The sequence below is a fragment of the Elephas maximus genome, chromosome 24, assembly GCF_024166365.1.
Source record: "Elephas maximus indicus isolate mEleMax1 chromosome 24, mEleMax1 primary haplotype, whole genome shotgun sequence".
NCBI classification, from domain to species: Eukaryota; Metazoa; Chordata; class Mammalia; order Proboscidea; family Elephantidae; genus Elephas; species Elephas maximus.
In genome coordinates, this window is record NC_064842.1 from 930,716 (window position 1) to 954,093 (window position 23,378).

The 23,378-nt window shown below is 38.5% G+C and overlaps 1 protein-coding gene across 3 annotated transcripts in view; it reads left to right on the forward strand.

Moving 5' to 3' along the window:
• The window catches only part of PPP2R5A (protein phosphatase 2 regulatory subunit B'alpha), a 97,748-nt gene that overhangs the window by 64,669 nt on the left and 9,701 nt on the right, over positions 1 to 23,378 (forward strand). For 2 of the 3 annotated variants that reach the window (XM_049868591.1, XM_049868593.1), the window contains 5 exons: positions 11,708 to 11,800; positions 16,484 to 16,614; positions 18,002 to 18,061; positions 20,094 to 20,202; positions 21,312 to 21,365. In XM_049868591.1, the coding sequence (XP_049724548.1) occupies positions 11,708 to 11,800; positions 16,484 to 16,614; positions 18,002 to 18,061; positions 20,094 to 20,202; positions 21,312 to 21,365 (447 nt within the window). The remainder of the gene's footprint in view (positions 1 to 11,707; positions 11,801 to 16,483; positions 16,615 to 18,001; positions 18,062 to 20,093; positions 20,203 to 21,311; positions 21,366 to 23,378) is intronic. The other variant, XM_049868592.1, reaches the window with a different exon arrangement.

Here is a 23,378-nt window from a genome sequence, read left to right on the forward strand (position 1 = left end):
TGTCATTTGTGCTTTTGCTGTCATGTCTAAGAAACCACTCCCTAACCCAAGGTTATGAAGGTTTTCTCTTAGTTTTCTTGGAAGAGTTTTATAATTTTAGCTCTTACATGTAGCTCTGTGATCCACTTAGAGTTTATTTTTGCGTATAGTGTGAGGGAAAGGTCCACATTCACTCTTTTGCATGTAGAGACCCAGCTGTTTTAGGAACATTTGTTGAAAAGACTGTCCTTTCCTTATTGAATTATCTTGGTACCTTGTTGGAAATCAATCAACCATAAACGTGAGGGGTTCTTTCTGGCCTGTCAGTTTTGTTCCATTGATGTAGATCACTATTCCTTTGCCTTTATCACAGTCTTGATTACTGTAGCTTTGTGTAGTAAGTTTTAGAATAAGTAATTGTGAGTTTCCAACTTTGTTTTTCTTTTTCAAGATTGTTTTGGGTATTCTGGGTGCCTTCTATTTCCATATGAATTTTGGAATTAGCTTGTCAATTTCTGCAAAATAGCTGGCTGGGATTTTGATAGGGATTATATTGAATATGTGTCCCCTGCTGCATTGCTGAATTTATTAGCTCTAATTAATATTTTAGTTGATTCCTTGGGATTTTCCATATACAGGATCATGTCATCTGTGAATAATTTTACTTCTTCCTCCCCAGTGAGATGCCTTATGTTCTATTTCTTGCCTTATTGCCCTGGCTAGAACCTCTAGTAGTGTTGACTGCAAATGGCAAGAGCAGACGTCTTTGTCTGGTTCCTGATCTTAGGGAGAAAAGAGTTCAGTCTTGTACCACTAAGGATGGTATTGACAGTGGCTTTTTCATAGATGTCCTTTATCAGATTGAAGAAGTTCCCTCTTACTCCTAGCTTGTTGAGTGCTTTTATCATAAAAAGGTGTTAGATTTTGTCAAATGCTTATTCTGTGTCTATTAAGATGATCATGTGGTTTTTGTCCTTTATTCTTGTGATGTGGTATATTACGTTGATTGGTTTTCAGATGTTGCATCAGTGTTGCACTCCTGGGATAAATCCCACTAGTCCCCGTGTGTGACCCTTTTCTGTGTTGCTGAATGCAGATATGATTTACTGATAATGTTGTTGAGGACTTCTACGTCTGTAGTCATGAGGGTGTTGTCTGTAGATTTCTTCTCTCGTGGTGGTTTCATCAGCAGGTTAATTCTGGCCCCTTAAAATGAGCTGGAAAGTGTTCTCTCCTGCTCTTTGTAAGAGTTTGTGAAGAGTTGATATTCTTTTTTAAATGGTAGGATTCACTGGTGAAGGGTTTTCGTTTTGTGGGAAGGTTTTAAATTACTAACTCAATCTTTTGTTATAGGTCTTTTCCATTACCTATTTCTTCTTGAGTCAATATTGGTAGTTTGTATCTTTCTGGGAATTTGTTCATTTCATATGAGATACCTAATTTGTTAGCATATTGCTATTGTTCACAGTGTTCCGTTATAGTCCTTTTTATTTCTGTAAAGACAGTAGTGATACTCTCTTTTTGAATGATTTTAGTAATTTGAGTTTTCTCTTTTTTTTTTCCCCATGATCAGTTTAGACAAAGGTTTGTTTATTTTGTTGAGCTTTTCAAAGAACCAACTTTTGGTTTTTGTTGATTCTTTCTGTTGCTTTTCTTTCCTCTATTTCATTTATTTCCACTATAATCTTTTATTATTTCTTTCCTTACACTTAAATTGGTTTTAAGGAGCCCTGATGGTGCAAGCAGTTAAGCAGTTGACTGCTAACTGAAAGGCTGGCATTTCCAGACCACGCAGCGGCTTCATGGGAGAAAGGCTGGTACCTGCTTCTGTAAAGATTACAGCCTAGGAAACCCTAGAGGGCAGGATTACTGTGTCACATGGGGTCGCTGTGATTCAAAATCGACTCAGTGGCAATTTTAACAGCAACAACTTTGGTTTGAGTTTGCTATTCTTTTTCGTCAGGTAGAGAGTTAGGTTATTCATTTGAGATCTTTTTTGATACACGTACAGCTGTAGATTTCCATTTAAGCACTGCTTTTTTTTTTTCAGCTACATTCCCTAAGGATTTTTTTTTTTCACTTATTTTTACTGTGATAAAATACGTTTAGCATAACATTTACTATTTTAACCATTTCAAAGTATGCAATTTAGTGATTTTAAGTACATTCATATCATTGTGCGGCCATCACCACTGTCTAGTTCCAGAACTTTTTCATCACCTAAACAGAAACTCTGTTTTTTCAGAAGTAAATTATCAGGCCTTTCTTTCAAGGCGCCTCTGATAGACTCAAACCCCAACCTTCCGGTTAGTGACCAAGCACATTAACTGTTTGCACCACCCAGAAACTGCTGCCACTTCCTGTAAACCAGAACCAAACCCATTGCTGTTGAGCCGATTCTGACTCATAGCGACCCTGTAGGACAGAGTAGAACTGCCCCATTTGGTTTCCAGGGAGTGGCTGGTGGATTCAAACTGCCAACCTTTTGATTAGCAGCCGCGCTCTTAACCATTGTGCTGCCAGGGCCCCTGGCACTTACTGTACCTCTAAATAAAATGAAAGCAGGGCCCCAGGATTAGTGAAAGGTGATAAAATTTTAAGATTTATCAGCACAGTAGAGCATACAGAATTAGAAAACTGGAAGTGGTAGACTATTTTTGATGGTATACAAGTTCATCTGAAATTTCTTGTCATTGTTGGTTTAAAATTAATGATAGTATATTTAATAATGCAGTGGTTTTATAAGCAAGAAATTGTCATTAACTGACAAGTTACCTTTTTTTTTTAATCACATGCAATTAGGTAGTCTGAAAAAGTCCCTTCAGTCTTTGAATTTTTAAAGTAAAAATAGTTTTTGATTAGGATATTTTTATATGCCTGTGGAAATTAACAGTTGAAATTCAGCCAGATAAGCAATATGCTTCCCAGTTTTTACTGGTATGATTCGAAGTTTCATTTAAATTTCCTGAAATCAGTGGTTCTTAACATTTTAGGAGATGAGTCACTTTCAAAATACGATTTTAAAAAATGGTTTTTATGTCAAGATAAATCACAGCAATACACAAGACATTTTAATACTTCTGTGGTCCCCTGTTTTCAGTAGACTCCCCTGGCAGACTACTTCTGAGAAGAATTACCTAGTGAAAACCTTATAAATAGCAGCAGAAATTGATACAGTGCCGAAAGATGAGCCCTTTGGGTTGAAACGCATTCAAACTACGACTTACAAAGAGCTTCCTCCTCAAAGTAGAGTCGATTGTAATGATGTGGATGAGGTCAAGCTTTCAGGACCTTCATTTGCTGATGTGGCATGACTCAAAATGAAAAGAAACAGCCACAAACATCCATTAGCAGTCAAAACATGGAATGTGTGAAGTATGAATCTAGGAAAATTAGGAGTCATCAAAAATGAAATGGAACGCATAAACATCGATCTACTAAGCATTAGTGAGCTGAAATGAACTGATATTGGCCATTGTGAATTGGACAATCATATGGTCTACTATGCCAGGAATGACAGCTTGAAGAGGAATGGCATTGCATTCATCACCTGAAAGAACACTTTAAGATCTATCCTGAAGTACAGCAGGGCCAGTGATAGGATAGTATCCACATGCCTACAAGGAAGACCAGTTAATATGACTATTATTCAAATTTATGTACCTACCACTAAGGCCAAAGATGAAGAAATTGAAGATTTTTTACCAACTCCTGCAGTCTGAAATTGATCGAACATGCAATCAGGATGCATTGTTAATTACTGGTGATTGGAATGTGGATATTGGAAACAAAGGAGGAGGAAGAGTTGCTTGGAAATATGGCCTTGGTGATAGCACGATGCTGTAGATCGTGTGATAGAATTTTGCAAGACCAACGACTTCTTCATTGCAAATACCTTTTTTCACCAACATAAACGGCACCTATACACATGAACCTCACAAGATGGAATACACATGAATCAAATCGACTACATTTGTGGAAAGAGATGATGGAAAAGCTCAATATCATTTGTCACAACAAGGCCTGGGGCCAGCTTCAGAACAGACCATCAATTGCTCATATGCAAGTTCAAATTAAAGCTGATAAAACTTAGAACAAGTCCACGAGAGCCAAAATACGACCTTGAGCATATCCCACCTGAATTTAGAGACCATCTGAAGAGTAGATTTGACACGTTGAACACTAATGACCGAAGACCAGATGAGTTGTAGAAGGACATCATACATGAAGAAAGTAGGAGATCATTAAAAAGGCAGGAAAGAAAGAAAAGAACAAATGGCCGTCAGAAGAGAGTTTGAAACTTGCTCTTGAACATAGCTGAAGTCAAAGGAAGAAATGAAGTAAAAGAGCTGAACAGAAGATTTCAAAGAGCAGCTTGAGAAAACAAAGTATTATAATGACATGTACAAAGACCTAGAGATAGAAAACCAAAAGGGAAGAACACACTCGGCATTTCTCAAACTGAAAGAACTGAAGAAAAAATTGAAGCGACAAGTTACGATACTGAAGGATTCTACGGGGAAAATATTAAACGACACAGGAAGCATCAAAAGAACGTGGAAGGAATACACAGAGTCACTATACCAAGAAGAATTGGACAGCATTCAACCATTTCAGGAAGTAGCATATGATCAGGAACCAATGGTGCTGAAGGAAGAGGTCCACACTGCACTGAAGGCACTGGCGAAAAACAAGGCAGAATAAAAACTGAGATATTTAAACAAACGGATGTAGCTCTGGTGATACTCACTTGTCTCTGCCAAGAAATTTGGAACACACATACCTGGCTAGGTGACTGGAAGAGATCTATATTTATGTCTATTCCCAAGAAAGGTGATCGAACCGAATGTGGGGATTATTGAGCAATATCATTAATATCACACACAAGTAAAATTCTGCTGAGGATCATTCAAGAGTGGCTGCAGCAGTGTATCAACAGAGAACTGCCAGAAACTCCAGCCGGATTCAGAAGAGGAACCAGGGATATCATTGCTGATGCCAGATGGATCCTGGCTGAAAGCAGAGAATACCAGAAAGATGCTTACCTGTGTTTTATTGACCATGCAAAGGCATTTGACTATGTGGATCATAACAAATTATGGATAACACTCTGAAGAATGGGAATTCCAGAACACTTAATTGTGCTCATGGGGAACCTGTACATAGATCAAGAGGCAGTTGTTCGGATAGAACAAGGGGATACTGTGTGGTTTAAAGTCAGGAAAGGTGTGTGTCAGGGCTGTGTCCTTTCACCATACTTAGTCTGTATGCTGAGCAGATAATCTGAGAAGCTGGACTATATGAAGAAGAACGGGGCATCAGGATTGGAGGAAGACTCGTTAACTGCCTTGTTATGCAGATGACACCACCTTTGCTTGCTTAAAGTGAAGAGGACTTGAAACACTAACAGTATGGATTACACCTCAACATAAAGAAAATAAAAATCCTCACAAGGGGATCAGTAAGCATCATCATGATAAATGAAGAAAAGATTGAAGTTGTCAAGGATTTCATTTTATCTGGATCTACAATAAACACCTGTGGAAGCAACAGTCAAGTCAAAAGATGCATTGCATTGGGAAAATCTGTTGCAAAAGACTAAAGTGTTGAAAAGCAAAGATGTCACCTTGAAGACTAAGGTGTACCTTACCTAAGCCATGGTGTTTCCAGTAGCCTCATAAGGTTGTGAAAGCTGGACAATGAATAAAGAAGACCGAAGAAGAATCAACGCCTTTGAATTGTGGTGTTGGCGAAGAATATTGAATATACCGTGGACTGCTAAAAGAATGAAGAAATGTGTCTTGGAAGAAGTACAACTAGAATGCTCCTTAGAAGCAAGGATGGTGAGACTATGTCTCACATACTTTGGACATGTTGTCAGAAGGGATCCGTCCCTGGAGAAGGACATCATGCTTGATAAAGTAGAGGGTCAGTGAGAAAGAGGAAGACCCTCAGTGAGCTGAACTGACACAGTGACTGCTACAGTGGGCTCAAACATGGCACTGATTGTGAGGATGGTGCAGGACTGGGCAATGTTTAATTTTGTTGTACATAGGGTCGCTGTGAGTGGGAACCGACTTGACAGCACCCAACAACAGTCCCCTGATTGAGGCTCCGCTTAATATGTTGATGTTAAAAATCATTCCAGTAACTAAAATTTGGTTTACAGTTTTTAAATTTGGCAGTCAAATGGTCTAGGGACACCAGCCTCCAAAAAGCCCAAGCAGTTGCCATTGAGTTGATTCTGACTTGTGGTGACCCCATGTGTGTGTCAGGGTAAAGCTGTGCTCTAATAGGGTTTTCTTTCAAAGCTAGATCTCCAGGTTCCTCTTTGAGGGCACCTCTGGGTAGATTCTAACCACCAGCCTTTTCAGTTAGTGGTAGAGTGCTTAACCATTTGTACCACCCAGGGACTCCTCTAGGGACACCCAACCCCCCAAAAAACCCACTGCAGTCAAGTTGATTCTGTCTCATAGTGAACCTATAGGACAGATTAGAACTGCCGCATAGGGTTTCCAGGGCCATAACCTTTACAGAAGCAGACTGCCACATCTTTCTCCGCAGAGCAATTGGTGGGTTCAAACTGCCAATCTTTCAGTTAGCAGCAGAGTGCTTTAACCACTGTGCCACCAGGGCTCCTCTAGGGACACCAAACCAAAAACCAAACCTATTCCTGTTGAGTCAATTCTGACTCAGTGGCGCCTTTTATACGAGAGTAGAACTGCCCCACAGGGTTTCCAAGGAGCAGCTGGTGGATTCAAACTGCTGACCTTTTGGTTAGCAGCTGCAGCACTTAAGCACTGCACCACCCAGGCTCAAAAACCAAACCCGTTGCCGTCAAGTCAATTCCGACTCATAGCAACCCTGCAGGACAGAGTAGAATGGCCCCCTAGTATTTCCAAGGAGCACCTGGTGGATTTGAACTGCTGACCTTTTGGCTGGTTGGTTAGCAGCCAGGGTTCCCTAGAGAACACCAGACACTACTAAATACTGTACCTAGAGAGCTGGTTTAGAATTATTCAGTGTACTAGATTGTGTTACTATTTAATTACCATCTTCAGTTTCTAGAGTAGAATTATAAAAGCAGCTCTGATAGATGAGATTTTAGGGAATTGTAGCACTGAAGAAATTTGTTCAATGAAAGTTTCTTTTCCTGTTATGAATCTGCTTTGTATCAGTTCACCTGGAATTTTTTTGTTTTGTCCTAAAAGTTTACATTTAGTTTATTAGATCTTCGATGTTAAAAATTTATTTGATAGGGTGGAAAATATATTAAATTTAATTGTTAATGAGGGGAACAATCATAGATTATTTCAAGACCTCTTAAATTTTTGTTACCATCGCTTTTCTGGAATTTTCTAAAAATGTGCTTATTTGCAGTTTACCTTTTTTTTTTTTTTTTTTAACCTCTCTTTATAGTGTAATAGAAATACTAATGAGCAATGGAATATCCTAAAGAGACATAGAGGAAAAGAACAAAAGAAGGGCCATTTCAGTACTAGGAGATTGGTTATACTTTTAATTTACTAATTACAGCACTCTGTGGTAACTCTTAAGAAGCTGTTAACCGAACGGTTGGCATTTCGAGCCCACCCAGCGGCTCTGTGGGAGAAAGACTGGCAGCCTGCTCTGTAAAGATTACGGCCAAGAAAACCCTATAGGGCAGTTTTACTCTGTCACGTGGGGTCACTCTGTGTCGAAAAATAACTCAATGGCACCAACAACAACATGGCCATTATCAGTGTGTTACAATGATAAGCTATTCTTTTTCTTTCCAAAGTATTATTGCTTTATGTTTATTGGGTACCAGCAGAGCCCTGAGGGTGCAGTGGTTAAGAGCTCAGCTGCTAACCAAAAGGTCATCAGTTCAAATCCACCATAGCCGCTCCTTGGAAACCTTCTGGGTCAGTTCTACTCTATCCTATAGCGTTGCTGTGAGTTAGGATTGACTCAATGACAACAGGCTCTTTTTTTTTTTTTTAAAGATAATTAGAGTTTTGGGTGCCATACTAGCCTGGAATACAGGCAGATTGTATGGTGTTTTCACTTTCTTTTCTTAATTATTTTCTTTAGTGGCACACAGATAATCAAAATTTAATTATGTAGAGTACTGACTAGAACGTAGACCCTTTTAGGAACAGTATGTGTTTTAGGGAATTGAATGCTCTTCTTTGTGATCCATGTAATTAGAAATTGAGACTAGGGACATACATATTGGACAGTGTACACATTCACGTTCAAATAGCTCTTGACCAGATACCATATTTTTAAATATTTGCATGTGCTAAAAATCTAAAACACCAGAGGCCGTAGCCTCCTGCACTGACAGCGCAGGCCCAGAAATAAAAGGGAACTGCTTTTATCTTTATATAAGGATAAGGAACGTTTTTATTACTTTGCCCTTTTAATTGTAAATATTATTATATTTTTAATTCTTATAAAAGAGCAGGAAGGGAAAAAAGCTAGGCTGACCATATTTAAACTATACAGGGTTCACGTAGAATTTGTTCTGTTTTTAAAGGTTTACAAAGAAAAAACAGATGCTGATAGAACTGAGATTTTGTCTGTGTTCTGGGCAGTGTTTTAGGCACTTAGTGTAATACCACCCTCAGTTCTGCATATGTTAATTCACATGTGATCTCTTTCTTTTAGCTTTTTGTATAAGTCTTATTTTCAGATGCTTCAATGATCCGTGCTTCTCTCTGTTGTACCTTCTCTGAAGGCTTCTTAGTGGTCACGACCAGATTTTAAGTACCTTAGGAAAAGTGGGAAACCCTGGTGGTGTAGTGGCTAAGTGCTGTGGCTGCTAACCAAGAAGTCAGCAGTTCGAATCCACCAGGCACTCCTTAGAAACTATCAGGCAGTTCTACTCTGTCCTATAGGGTCGCTGTGAGTCAGAATCGACTCGACGGCAGCAGGTTTTGGTTTAGGAAAGGTGTGGTCAGTAATTAATGAGAAGAATGGTGAAGTTACCCTCCATACCCCACACTTTTTAGTTGTCTTTCGTCTTTTTAGGATATTTCTTGGTGAGCATAAGTAGAGAGCCAACTATGCGCTGAACATATGTGAGGTTTGCCCATTTTATTAGTGAACTGAATCCATTGCTGAAGATGTCTGTTCTTTATTGTATGGCAGAGATACACGCAGGGAAACGTGCACCAATTCAGCAACTTCTCCGTGTATAATTCAGTGACATTGATTACACTCTCTAAGTTGTGCAATAATTCTTGTTATCCTTTTCTACATTACAATTAACATTAACTCACTGCCACCTGAACTTCTTTTCTTTCTTTTACACACACACACGTATAATTTTTTATTGTATTTTCGGTGAAAGTTTATAACCTCCCTAAACTTCTTAAGTAAACGTAACCTTTCAAGTTACCATTGTCAATTTGATCACATATTAATTTTTTTAAGAAGTGCAATGTTCAAGGCAAAGATTCTTTACTGATTAAGCAAAAACCTATTATTTGGTTTAAAGATGACTTCAGGGGATAGTTTTGGTTTAAGGCTTAGCGATTACCTCAGGCACAGGGCAGTAGTTTCAGGGGGTCATCCTGCTTCACTGGCTTCAGAAGGTAGATTCCATGAGAATTTGAAATTGTTTTATAGATTTCTCCCCTTTTAATCAGGATTCTTCTATAGACTCTTTGATCAGAATGTTCAGTAATGGTGCCAGGCACCATCCAGTTCTCCTGGTCTCGTGGCAAAAGAGGCAGTTCATCATAGAGGTAATTAGACCCTTAGGGATTGAATTGTGTTCCCCCAAAATGTGTTGTAAATCCTAACCTCCTTGCCTGTCGTTATAATCCTATTTGGGAATGGGTTGTCTTTGTTACGTTAATGAGACTGGATTAATATAGGGTGTATCTTGAGTCAGGGTCTTTTGAGATAAAGAAGAGATTAAACAAGTGAGCAGAACAGAGATGGGGGAAAAGAGAGATAGCAAGCCACGTGAAGATTACCCAGGAGCAGAAGCTCAGAAGAGACAACGACCTTCCTCCAGAGCCAACAGAGAGAGATAGCCTTCCCCCTAGAGCTGGCACCCTGAATTTGGGCTTCTAGCCTCCCAAACTGTGAGAGAATAAATTTCTGCTTGTTAAAGCCACCCACTTGTGGTATTTCTGTTATAGCAGCTCTGGATAACTCAGAGAGACGTGCGTTCCAGCTCTTCCTCTGATTCTTGACTCTCCTTCCCCACTGCTCTGGGAGAATGGAGAGCAGTTGTCGTTCCTTGGGTACACATACCATCTGATATGTTTTTGGTTTTGTCTTACCTCTGTAACTAGTGGATGAGTTTCTGGGCTATACAGTGACTTGTATCTGTTCACACTGTATGTAGCGCAGCATTGGACGTGAAAATAAGCACTAAGCTGTGCTGTCCGTGAAACTGTGTAACCCACCGTGAGACCATGCTCACTTTTCTGAGCAGCTGTGATCATTTTGTGTCTGTGTCACATATGTGTCCCCAAAGCAAAATTATTTATATTGTTGATTAAGGAAATTATCTATGAATAAAAACTTAATTGGACACCAACCTCCTCTTTGTTTTTTGTTATAGTCTCTTAATTCATAGTAAGTGTAAAAAGTTAGGTAAGCTAAGAATTATTCCTTTCATGTGGTTGGGTAAAGATGCATCAAAGAAAACAGCATTTACTCAGATCCCAAAAATTTTGTTAGCTTTAAAATATTATTAAACTCATAGTGGTAAAAATTTGTTGTTCTGTGGTGAATGACAGAGCCCAGACCTGGTAATGTTGTATGCTGTGAGGTCTCTGAATTTAATGTAGCAACCTTTTTTTGTATGTGTATCTCTTTTTATATACCTTTTTTTTTTTTTTTTCTAGTCCAACTGGCTACCTAAATATTTATTAAATGACTTTTTACTTTGAGATCTAATCCTCCTTTTTAATTTTTAGGGAACCAGGTCGGTATGTTGTTTAATAGCTAGTAAAGGCATATTTGGGGCTTGACTATGTTATAATTTTAAACTTTATTCTGCCCTCCTCCTTGAAGGATGTGGTGTGTTCCAGGTTGAAGCAGACACCCTGATCTGGGGCAGCAAGTGAACATTTGTTACTCCTATGCCGCTCAGCACTCTTTAAGTGGAAGGCCTGCTGTGACTTGTAGTTTCATCTGCTGTGCTACACAGCGTTCTTCCCTAGCCCGTTGATAACTTGGCTTATTATTTCCCAAGTGTGGATACCGCAGGTGGTTTTGATTGTTTTTAACTTTAGTTTTATAGAAAGACTTGAAGTTTTTAAATTTATTTTGTAATTGATACACTGCTCCTTACAACCCAGTTTACTTTTATCTGGGGCTTTTGACCCTGGATTTAAGTTGAGATAGGTTAGTATTTCACAGGAGAAGGAACATACCCCAGTGAGCGTGGGCTGCTGTGCAGTCTTCTTAATTAAATATGTTACAGGCATCATAATTATTTCCTAGTTCCTGTAGTTTAACATTTTCAACAGGTGATGCAAAGTAAGAAATCCAGAAATTTACCAGCTTAGGAGTTGTTGGAATTGTGATTATATATTTAGTTTAATAAAAAACAAAACAAAACCTGTATTTTAAAAAACTTAATCAACTGATCACATTTTATAATGAGATCCAAAATCTCCCTGCTGTTGACACTTTGGGAGATGCATTCTTACATGAAGTGACCCCTTAGGGCAGGATTTTCAGGCATTATCTTAGTTTTCGTTGGACTTTTCTCTCTTAGCTGGTGTATGAATTCTTCTTGAGATTTCTGGAGAGCCCTGATTTCCAGCCCAGCATTGCCAAGCGATACATTGATCAGAAATTTGTACAGCAGGTAAGGAGCTCTTACGTTTTCAGTTTTCTTATATCGTCAGTTAGCAGTCATGTGTTAACTTAGGATTAGAGCAGTTTAAAGTCTTCCAGAAAATTTAATTGTTTATTTCCACTTGACAGCACTTAGTATTCTTGCCCCTTAGGATGAGAGTGAAGTAGTTTGAGAATACAAGAGTATTTTTAATCAAGGGTAAGCATCTAATAAAGTCAATCAGATTAAGTCCCAAATTGTCATAATTATCTGATAAAGACAGAAAAACAAGCCTTTCTGCAGAATCAGACTGAGAAAATTTAGTATGATCAGTTAATCTAAGCACAAAACTAAGAAAAAAGTTAAGTCTTTGAACTTGATGTAAGCATTGTTGACACAAGTGACAGAGAGGGAGCAGGAAGTGGAAGCGCTGTCAGGCTTTGAGCTTTCCTGTCGTTAAGCAGCATTTATCTTCTCTTTCCCTTTGCCACCTTAGGCATCCCAGCCACCCAGTCTCTAACCCACACAGAAAATGGAATCTTTAACAGGAAAAGGAGGTAGAATTAAACAAACGTGGAGTTGGCTGGCCCTGGACAAAATCATGAAGTAGACCAAACCCTTCTAGACCCGTTTTCTCTTTTTTGAGATAACTTATCAGTATGTAGACCTCTTTAGGGTTTTGATGCTCTCCTCTCGTAGCGTTATCACTATTTTAAAGGAAGGTAGAAGGTGGGTAAAAACAAAAAAAGCCCAAAGCCATTGCCATCCAGTGGATTCTGATTCACAGGGACCCTGTGTAAGCCCAGTGCTGAGGCCAGGATGAACATCATTGCAAGGACCTCTCCCACCCTTCAGCCCTGCTCTGTATCTGCTATGACGGAGATTCAACAGGGCATGAGCTCCACATATTTAGGATTCACTTTCAGTCGTTTGTAAATACCTCCAGCCTCATATAAAGTATTCTGACTAGTTGCTGTAAATGTATTGATAAATGAAGAATATTAAGGTATGTCCTTCAGCTGCCGAGTAGCTCTTCATAAACTATATAAAGTGTGTGTTAACAGTATAAAGCACGTCAACCATGGAAAAAAAATTAAACGGTGTTACGTTACTTTGGTAACCGAAGTGAATGCACACTTACCGCCTTCTGTAGCTCTTGTATGGGTATACTAAGGAGGCCAAAACCCATTGCCGTCTAGTTGATTCCAACTCACAGTGACCCTATAGGACAGGGTAGAACTGCCTGACAAGAGTTTCCAAGGAGCACCTGGTGGATTCAAACTGCCAACCTTTTGGTTTGCGGCAGTAGCACTTAACTACTATGGCACCAGGGTTTCCTAGGAGGCCTAGTGATGCTGTATTCAATTGTGGTTGTGATAATAGGCTGAGGGGACAGGTGCCTCAGGGCTTTCTCAGTCAGGAAGTTGGAGTACTGAGGCTACTGGATTATTCAGTAGGTTTTTAGGGGAGCAAAGAGAAATCTGGTAGAGTAGGACCCATTTTCCATCTTCTACTTCAAATGCCCGAGTTATCTGAGGTTTTTTTACTCCAAATGCCCGAATTATCTGAGAAGCCAAGGCTAGTCATTTATTTTTAGCAGCTTATTGCTTTCACACATCACCTATCGACGGTGTTGTTGGTATGCTGATGCAGCAGCTAGTACATATGGTAATTCTCAGTTCTGCTTCTTGAAATTATTTGTGTGGTAAGTTTTAAGACTTAGAAGGACAGAATTTAGAAACTTAGAAATTTTAAAGGTGTATATTGGGACTTTCATAATTTCAAGAGAACAACAGAATTGCGTAATTCCACTTTATCTTCAAATCATAGAATTTCAGAAGAAAGGAAGAAGCTAAAATTTAGTGTTTTTATGTGCCAGATGCTGCCCTCACAGGCCTTTATGTATATCAGCAACTCAACCGTATCGGTGTGCTCACAGCTAGCAGGTGGCACGGTCAGGATCCAAACTAGACCCTCTGAACATGGTAGTAAAAAACCTTCTCAAAAACAAAAGCCTGTTCTAGTCGGGGACTTCCAGCTCTGTTGGCAGAACATGTTTATAAAGAAAATGTCCTACATCCTACTTTGGTGAGTAGTGTCTGGGTCTCAAAAGCTTGTGACATGTAGCTCAGTTGGCATAACACAGTTCACAAAGAAAATGTTCTACAGCCCACTGTGTTGAGTAGCATCTAGGGTCTTAAAGCTAATGAACAGCCATCTAAGATACCCCACTGGTCTCACCCCGTCTGGAGCAAAGGAGAACGAAGAAAACCAGAGACACAAGGGAAAAGATGAGTCCAAAGGACTAATGGACCACATGCATCATGGCCTCCACCAGACTGAGTCCAGCACAACTAGATGGTGCCCAGCTGCCACCACTGAGTGCTCTGACAGGGGTCACAGTAGAGGATCCCAGACAGAGCTGGAGAAAAATGTAGAACAAAATTCTAACTCACCAAAACAAATACCAGACTTACTGGTCTGACAGAAATTAGAGAACCCCCAAGAATATGGCCCTGGACACCCTTTTAACTCAGTACTGAAGTCACTCCTGAGGTTCACCCTTCAGCCAAAGATTAGACAGGCCCATAAAACAAAACGAGACTACATGGGCACCTGAGCCCAGGGGCAAGGACTAGAAGGCAGGAGGGGACAGGAAAGCTGGTAATAGGGAACCCAAGATCGAGAAGGGAGAGTGCTAACATGTCGTGGCGTTGGCAACCAGTGTAACAAAACAATATGTGTATTGTTTAATGAGAAACTAATTTGCTCTGTAAACCTTCATCTAAAGTACAATTAAAAAAATTTTTTTTCAAAAGAAAAAAATCTGTTCTAGTCTTCCTCATTTTATCAGTGAAGAAACAGGCTTGGAGGTATGAATTTTCCTTACAAGTGCAAAAAAAAAAAAAATTGTTGCTAACAACTGTTAGTCTAGTTTAGTATTTTTCCTCAGAGTATCAACTTCTATTAAATTATATGTTCTGGAATTAGACGTGAAGACAGTAGCAGTTTAGGGCACCTTTTATTGATAATGCAGTCGTATCTTCCAAATAAGCCCAACATAGAAACTTGAATTTGAGTGTCTTGAGTAGTTTAGCCATTTTTAATTAGAGTAATTTGAACTGAATTTGTTAGATACATCAACAGAAATTTCACACTCCATGGATATTTTTTGCTGGAGCCTCATGAAGTACCTTAACAACCTGGCAAACAAAGAATGCAAACTGTGAGCAAGGGTCCTGTTTGTTGTTGTTAAATTGCCATCCAGTCAGTTCCAACTCGCAGAGCTGCTCCGGAAGGTTTTCAAGCCTGTGGCCTTTTGGAAGCAGATCGCCAGACAGGCGTCTGGGTGCGTTTAAACTGCCAACCTTTCAGCTAGTAGTTGAGTGCTAAAATGTTTGCACCACTCAGGGATAAATAAATACAACTGAAGTCATGACTGGAGTCCCAAGATGGTACAAGCAGTTAACATGTTTGGCTGCTAACTGAAAGGTTGAGGGTTCGACTCCACCCAGAGGCACCTTGGAAAAAACGTGTGGTGATGATATGCTTCTGAAAAATCACCCATTGGAAACTGCATGGAGCATGTTTTGTCCCTGACACACATGGGGTTGCCATGAGTCAGAATGGAATCAACTCGATGGCAACTAAGTCATGACCGCCCTTAAAAGATATCCACTCTAGTAGGTGAGATGGACATGTAAACAATTAGAAACAATTCAAGACAGAACAGAATACATACTTCTGAGGAGGTTCCAGGCTCTCCATCTTTAGTTAGCAGCACCAGAGTGCAGAACATAAACTTGGCTGGTGTCTTCATAGCTATTTTTGTTCTATAAGGAGAGATTACTTTGTATTTTTTCCTTTTGAAAAACTTCATGTTTCATATTAAAAGACTGTAGTACTTTACGTTTTGAAAGGTCTGCTTAGCCAGCCTCTGCAGAAGAGTGGAGGTAGCTGTAGGAGAGCAGTAATTTGGGCAGTTTGAGCTGTTTGGAATTTTGCAGCCATTTGCTAAGCTGACCAAATAAAAATCTGTGGTCTCATCTTTTATTTCGGCATTATTTCATGTACGATTTCTACTCTATTGGCATCTGTCTGCCAGTATTTTATCCTAAAAACTGAAAATTAGTTTTTTGAGCTATTATTATTAGTATGGTGACTCTCGTGTTTTTTTTTTTAGTGTAAAATCATTAAAAAAAAAAACAGATTTTATAAATTTTTTTAAAACATTTACAGGTACGTATTTTTTAAAACATCATTTGTTTAAGGATTTGTATTTTTTAAAACATCATTTGTTTAAGGATTTTTTTAAAACATCATTTGTTTAAAGATTTTGGCTGTTGTTTTGGTCTACTATGAAAAAGCATTAACAGTCTCTTAGATTTCAGCGCGAAATTTTGAGCCGTGATTAGCAGTCAGGAGCCAGATAGAATTTTAAAATCAAAAGACGAGGCAAAAACGTTGACACTATTTGAAATGCTTGTATTTATTGTATTTGTATCATTTTTTGAAATGAAATAAGTGAAAAGAAATACTCCCTAAGGGTTTCTTTAGCTTCATTAATTAGCAAGAACAAAATCAATCTGATTAGGCAGAATCTTTTTAATTTTTTTTTAAGATTTCATGAGTAATCTTAAGATCAGAATTAGAATAAAGTGAAGTTTTAGCTCGGTTATTTTTTAAAAGTAATTTCTCAGATTTTTTTTAAAGCTCCTGGAGCTTTTTGATAGTGAAGACCCCAGAGAACGTGACTTCCTGAAGACTGTTCTGCATCGAATTTACGGGAAATTTCTTGGATTAAGAGCATTCATCAGAAAACAGATTAACAACATTTTCCTCAGGTAAAGAGATCATATACACAGTTTTTCTTTTTTTCCCCTCCATGTATGAAAACTGCAAATTTAACTGATGGTATTTGAGTTGTTTATAGCCTTCTTCATAAAACTAAAAATAGATGTCACTTAATTGTTTCTGACTTTCAAAAACTTGTAATATATTACTGATCTGAGTGGATGGTAGTGATGAGGACAATTAGTAGGTAATGTCATTGTCAGTCATGTTTAAAGATTTATAGAGAGCAGAATGTATTTACTTATCTACTTCTTTGAAAATTTTTTTTTTTAATTTTGGACTGCCTTCTAGAGATGGAATCAACACAGCCTTTGAGTTTTGCATATTGTCATTCTAAAGAAGCAACTAAGCATCCTTTAAGCAGTTTATTTTCATCCTAATGTGGGCACTACTATAAGGTGTAGCGTCTCACATAGCAAAAATTATCTTCAGTTTATTGGTTAAATTAGAAAATAGAATAGGTGGAATGATTTGGGTAAAGGTAAATTTCTCTTTGTAGTGTTGTATTTTTAGATTTTTAAATCAGAAAAAATTCTTTTAGTAAGAATACATGTAAAATCAAATTATATTTTATTATCCATAACTTTAAAAATAGTTTTCCCTTTAAGATTGTGTGTGAATGCTTTTTAACCAATAGCTCTTGGAAGTACTTTCATTTGATTACACCTCCATGAGGCCTATCTTGCAACTACTTTATAAATGTTAATCTTTTAAGTAGTTGCTTCAGATCAGGAGATTTCACATTCACACCCACATTTCAGGGTTGTTTTGTTTGTTTTAATTGAAGATCGGGAAAACTAGGGTGGTATTGTAGCAATTAGAGATGAGTCATAGCTGCCTCCCATAAAAAGCGCGTGTTTCTCCAGCTCCCTGTCACCCCTCCTAGTCCACTTCAGCCGTTTATGAGACCTCTCTGGTCCTGCAGTCACTTGAGTCTATAACCCCTGCTTTACAGGTGATCCTGAACTTGAGGTTTAGAGAAGTTTTGATTTTAAAAAGTGGCTTTATTACGTATTGGTCTCTTGGGTTTTACTATAAGAGTAGATATTTTCTATTTTGAAGAAGATTTCTTTGAGAAAACCTATCTTTCTTATAAATTATTAAGTAAAGTAGAATATTCCAAGTGAAACAATATTCTGTTATCTTAACGAATAGCATGTTTTAACAGTAGCACATGGGTTCAAAGAGGAAATAGACCTTCTTTTGTAATGAAGCAACTGATTTGGGAAAAAATAGTTTGCAAAGAAAACCTAAAGCATGCTTGTGTGTTCCTATAGTTAGTTGCTCCGTGGATTGATTTCTTTACCTGTCTTTTTTTCTCCTAGTTTATTTTTTGATGTTTGATTCCTGTTACGTCTATCTTTATTTTAAATTCAGGTTTATATATGAAACAGAACATTTCAATGGTGTTGCTGAACTCCTTGAAATATTAGGGAGGTAGGTCAAGTTTTTTGTTCTTCTTGAGAATTAACATTGATAGTTTTATGTATTAAAATCTTAGCTGAGGTTGGAGAAATTATATTTTAGGACTTAAATATGGAACACAAGACATAGTTTCTCAACTGAGTTCTTATTATAGCTCTTAGAGGGTCTGCATATTATAGTACTGCCATGCAAGACATCTGTTTCAGAACAGACTCCTGCTTCTGAAGCAGTGGCATGTTTTATGCTGGTCTCACCAAACCGCCAGACTCCCACAGAAATGTAGCATCTGATTGGGAAGAGATGAGATAAGCTGCAGTGAGTCTCTGATGAATTTTACAAGAATTCTTGTTCAAATGTTGATAGACCACTCCTAATCCATCTGTTCTTTTTAGAAGAATCTAAAGTCTTTGGTCTTTGTTTATGTGAATATTTTGCCTTCCTTATCCACCACATAACAGTAGTAACTTGAGAGAATTTTACACCTCCTTATTACTGCTTAGAAGATGATTTTCGTCTCCTCTGTAATATTTAGAGTTAGGAACGGTGTGCATCAGGGCTGTATCTTTTCACCATACTTACTTAGTCTGTATGCTGAACAAATAATCCGAGAAACTGGACTGTATGAAGAAGAACGGGGCATCAGGATTGGTGGAAGACTCATTAACAACCTGCAATATGCAGATGACACAGCCTTGCTTGCTTAAAGTGGAAGAGGAGTTGAAGCACTTACTGATGAAGATCAAAGACCACAGCCTTCAGTATGGATTACACCTCAATGTAAAGAAAACAAAAATCCTCACAACTGGACCAATGAGCAACATCATGATAAACAGAAAAGACTGAAGTTGTCAAGGATTTCATTTTACTTGGATCCACAATCAGCTCCAATGGAAGCAGCAGTCAAGAAATCAAATGATGCATTGCTGTGGGCAAATCTGCTGCAAAGGACATCTTTAAAGTGCTGAAAAGCAAACATGTCACCTTGAAGACTAAGGTGCTCCTGACCCAAGCCATGGTATTTTCAGTCACATCATATGCATGTGAAAGCTGGATAATGAATAAGGAAGACCGGAGAAGAGTTGACGCCTTTGAATTGTGGTGTTGGCAAAGAATATTGAATACACCATGGACTGGCAAAACAACAAACAAATCTGTCTTGGAAGAAGTGCGGCCAGAATGCTCCTTGGAGGCAAGGATGGCGAGACTGCATCTTACACACTTTGGACATGTTGTCAGGAGGTATCAGTCCCTGGAGGAAGGACATCATGCTTGGCAGAGTACAGGGTCAGCAGAAAAGAGGAAGACTCTCAACGAGGTGGATTGACACAGTGGCTACAACAGTGGGCTCAAACATAACAACGACTGTGAGAATGGCTTAGGACCAGGCAGTGTTTCGTTCCGTTATACATATGGCCACTATGAGTCGGAACTGACTCGACGGCACCCACAAAACAACAACAACAACATGATATTTAGAGAATGATTATGGAGAGAACTACTTCTTAATTTCAGACCCTCAACAAAATAAGAACATAATTAAAAATGTATTTCAGAAAACACTGAGAATTCTAACAAGACAATATCATGTTGTTGACTCCCCTGCAGCTTTAGGAAGGAAAAATGAAGACAACAAGGTATAAACGAAGTGACAGGCTTTATGGAAAACAAAGATAAAAATTACCTAAATCCCGTTGCCATCCAGTTGACTCCAATTCATAGCAACCCTATAGGACAGAGTAGAACTGCCCCATAGGGTTTCCAGGGAGTGGCTGTTGGATTCGAACTGCTGACCTTTTGGTTAGCAGCCAAGCTTTTAACCTAGTGGGTCATTAATCGACAGTCCTAGTTTCCTTTTGGTTTCATTGAATGACTTAGAGGACAGACTGCAAAATGAATTCTTTCTCAAGTAGTTTACTCGTAGATGAGTTAGCCATGCAACACCAGGATTGGAGCAGAGCACTGTTTCTTACGTGGATCATGGGAAAAATAACTTTCAGAAGGAAAGTAATAGGTACCTAACCTTCTCCTGCCTTTTTCCCTCCAGTATTATCAATGGCTTTGCGCTGCCGCTGAAAGCAGAACATAAACAGTTCCTAATGAAGGTTCTCATTCCTATGCACACTGCAAAAGGGTTAGCTTTGTTTCATGCTCAGGTAAGTTTCAGAAAAAGTTCAAAAAAAATTAATATTGTTTCAAAGACTGAAATACTGAGATGACAGTTTTAAATATAATTAAGCAATTTGTAAATTACCCCAAACATATTTTATTATATCAATATTAAAGTATTGTGATATTTAGTATTATTAAATAAGGTCAATATGCTTTAAGTGTAGATATACTAAAGATAATATCAAATTCCCTTACTTTCTAGTTCAGGTCCTGCCTGACCTAATTAACTATATGATTTTGAGTAAATCCCACATATCTGCAGACTGTTCCTTCCAGTTCAGATAACCTCGTTACCCGCTGCTGTCATATAGCGACCCTATAGGACAGAGTAGAACTGCCCCATAGTTTCTAGGAGTGCCTGGTGGATTTGAACTGCCAGCCTTTTGGTTAGCAGCCGTTAGTAGCTCTTAACCGCTAAGGCACCAGGGTTTCTGATAATCTAGTCAGAGAGTGATTTCTGTGTCCTCTGCTGACATTTAGAGAATACAGGTAGCCCCCATCTCACGATGAGGTTCCGCTCCGATGACTCCATCCTAAGTCAGTCCTGACTGAAGTGGAATGCCTCTTTTTTTTTGGAAGTCTTCATTGTTATTGCCCTTTATTACCAGTATCTTCGTAAATCCCATCATCTTTCGGCTCTGGGGGTTGGCATGAAAGTGATAACGTCAGCACATTGTGTGCTACAACACTGTGTAGTAGACATCACTAACAACAAGGTGTGTAAAAATGGTTGTAAGTGCGGTTTGTCGTAACTCGGATATGCCTAAGTCGGGGGCTACCTGTAATACCGTATTCTCCACATAGACATATATGTAGAAACATGCTGAAAAACTAAAATGTTAGCTTTATTCTTATTTCAGTTAATTTTATATTCAAAAATTAGTACTAAAGAACATTCTCTTTTTTGAACTAGAAGTTACTTTAAAGGTTAAAAAGTTGCATAGTTGTGAGTATATTCATTTTTACATTTTGAAATAAGTTAAAATACAAACTTGTGAAAGTGAGGTAGTCATTTTTGTTGGCTAACTTTTTAAATCCTGCCTCTGAATGTGATTTTCCTCAGTAACATTTATAAACCTTCTCTTCGTTTCAGCTCGCCTACTGCGTGGTGCAGTTCCTGGAGAAAGATGCAACCCTGACAGAACCAGTAAGTGTTGTATTGATTTCTGTGTTTTTCGTCTACCTCGTAGCTTTCTTTATAGCCCTTTAGACTAGTCAAACAGTAGTAGGAATGTACTTGGAGCTAAAATCATGAAGAAGAAATGTGAGGTTCATCTACATCCAGAGAGTTGGGTTGGGAGAAGCAGGACGTTGTCGTAAGCTCTGTGTCTTGAATAAATAACTCGGATTTAGGTTAATGTTTACACAGTGGTTGAGATGTACGGTGTGGCACTGGTGACCACAGTTTGGCATTTTATATACGTGGTATTGTAGGTGCTGGTGATGTTTTTAATGTTCATTCATCTTCTAGAATTTAAGTGTACCATGACGGTCCGGGAAACCCTGGTTGCGCAGTGGTTAAGTGCGACGGCTGCTAACCAAAAGGTCAGCAGTTCGAATCCACCAGGAGTTCATTGGAAACTTGATGGGGCAGCTCTACTCTGTCCTATATATAGGGTCGTTATGAGTCGGAATGGACTCGATGGCAGTGGGTTTCGGTGAGGGTCCCAAAACTATTCCCTTGTTTTTTGTTTTTTTTGGGGGAGTATGATTTTCCCTCTTGTTAGTGATAAACCACGTGATAGGGGCTGAAAACATTTCCTTGCCTTTGGTGATTAGATAACCTTGGAATAAAGGTTGTTGATGAGTCAGCACACCATTTCAGTTTTGAATGCTACTGCTTATTTGCCTGTAAAATGAAGATGTAGGAAAGAGTAAAAGGTTAATTAATTGTCATGAAAATTAACTGAAGATTCAAGAATAACAAAAGATGAGGTAAGGTGAAATGGGTAGAAAAATACAAAAGCATAGAACACTCTTGGCATTTTAAATCTAAATAGTTAAGCTAAGATCTTAACAAATAGCAAAGGGTTTGAGGAACTAAAATTATAAAATTTTCTATAAAGGACCTTCTGAGGTTCTTAGGAGTGCTTGAAAAAATTATGTGCTTAATATTCTTCCTTTGACTTGAACTTTGTGTAAAGAAACAAAAGATATTTTCCACTCCTTGATTTTGGGAATTTTTAGACTTTTAGACTCACAGTTCTTTCTGGAAAACAACTGAAAACCATTTTAAAAGACGAATCAGGGATGTTAGAAGCCCAGTACTTATATGTGAAACCACATAAACCTCTAAAGTAGATTAAAACTTAGTACAAATCAATGTTGTTGTAGTGTAAAAAATAACCAAGTTTAGTAAAGCAAAAAGAAAGTTTTATTTGGCATATATTCAAAAAGACAAAGTTGAGAAGCAGACAAGCGTGCTGCCACAGCCACATCTGCCCGAGTCCAGAGAATATTACAGAATAAACAAGAATGGGAAAATGGACAAGCACGCTGCCACAGCCACATCTGCCCGAGTCCAGAGAATATTACAGAATAGACAGAGGTGGGAAAACGGACAAGCACGCTGCCACAGCCACGTCTGCCTGAGTCCAAGGAAGGTTACAGAATCATCAGTATATATTAACACTACAGAAGAGGCAAAACCACTGAAAGCTTCACCTTTTCACAGATCAGCTAGAAACTGTGATCCTACATTTTGAATTGTCCCTCTCGACAATCATTGGTACAGGTTTCAGTAACAACAGTCAGGAGGGTCTTCATTGGTCCAGCAAATTTCTGTTCACTACTTGTTAACAGAAAAAGCTAAGAGTGGAAAGTCTTTTGTGTTCTGGTATATGTGAAAGTTTCCCTAAAAGATACTTTTCAAGATTCTTCTATCGATTGTCTTTGTCCCAGGGCCCAGTTGATGTGTCCTTGTGAGCCCAGCTTCAGCTGGGTCACATTCTCCACGCTCAAGGACAGGGAATAATGACTCCAATATTATTTCCTAAATCAATGTTAAGTCCCATGAGAATTCAGAAAAAGAAAACCCATAATTCATGATCGATGCTTGGTAAATAGTAAACAAATGTAATTTTACTTAAGTAAATTTGAGGTGGATAGGGAAGATAGACGATTTCTTTTTAGAGAGTGGAAGATCAGGAAGAGAGATGAT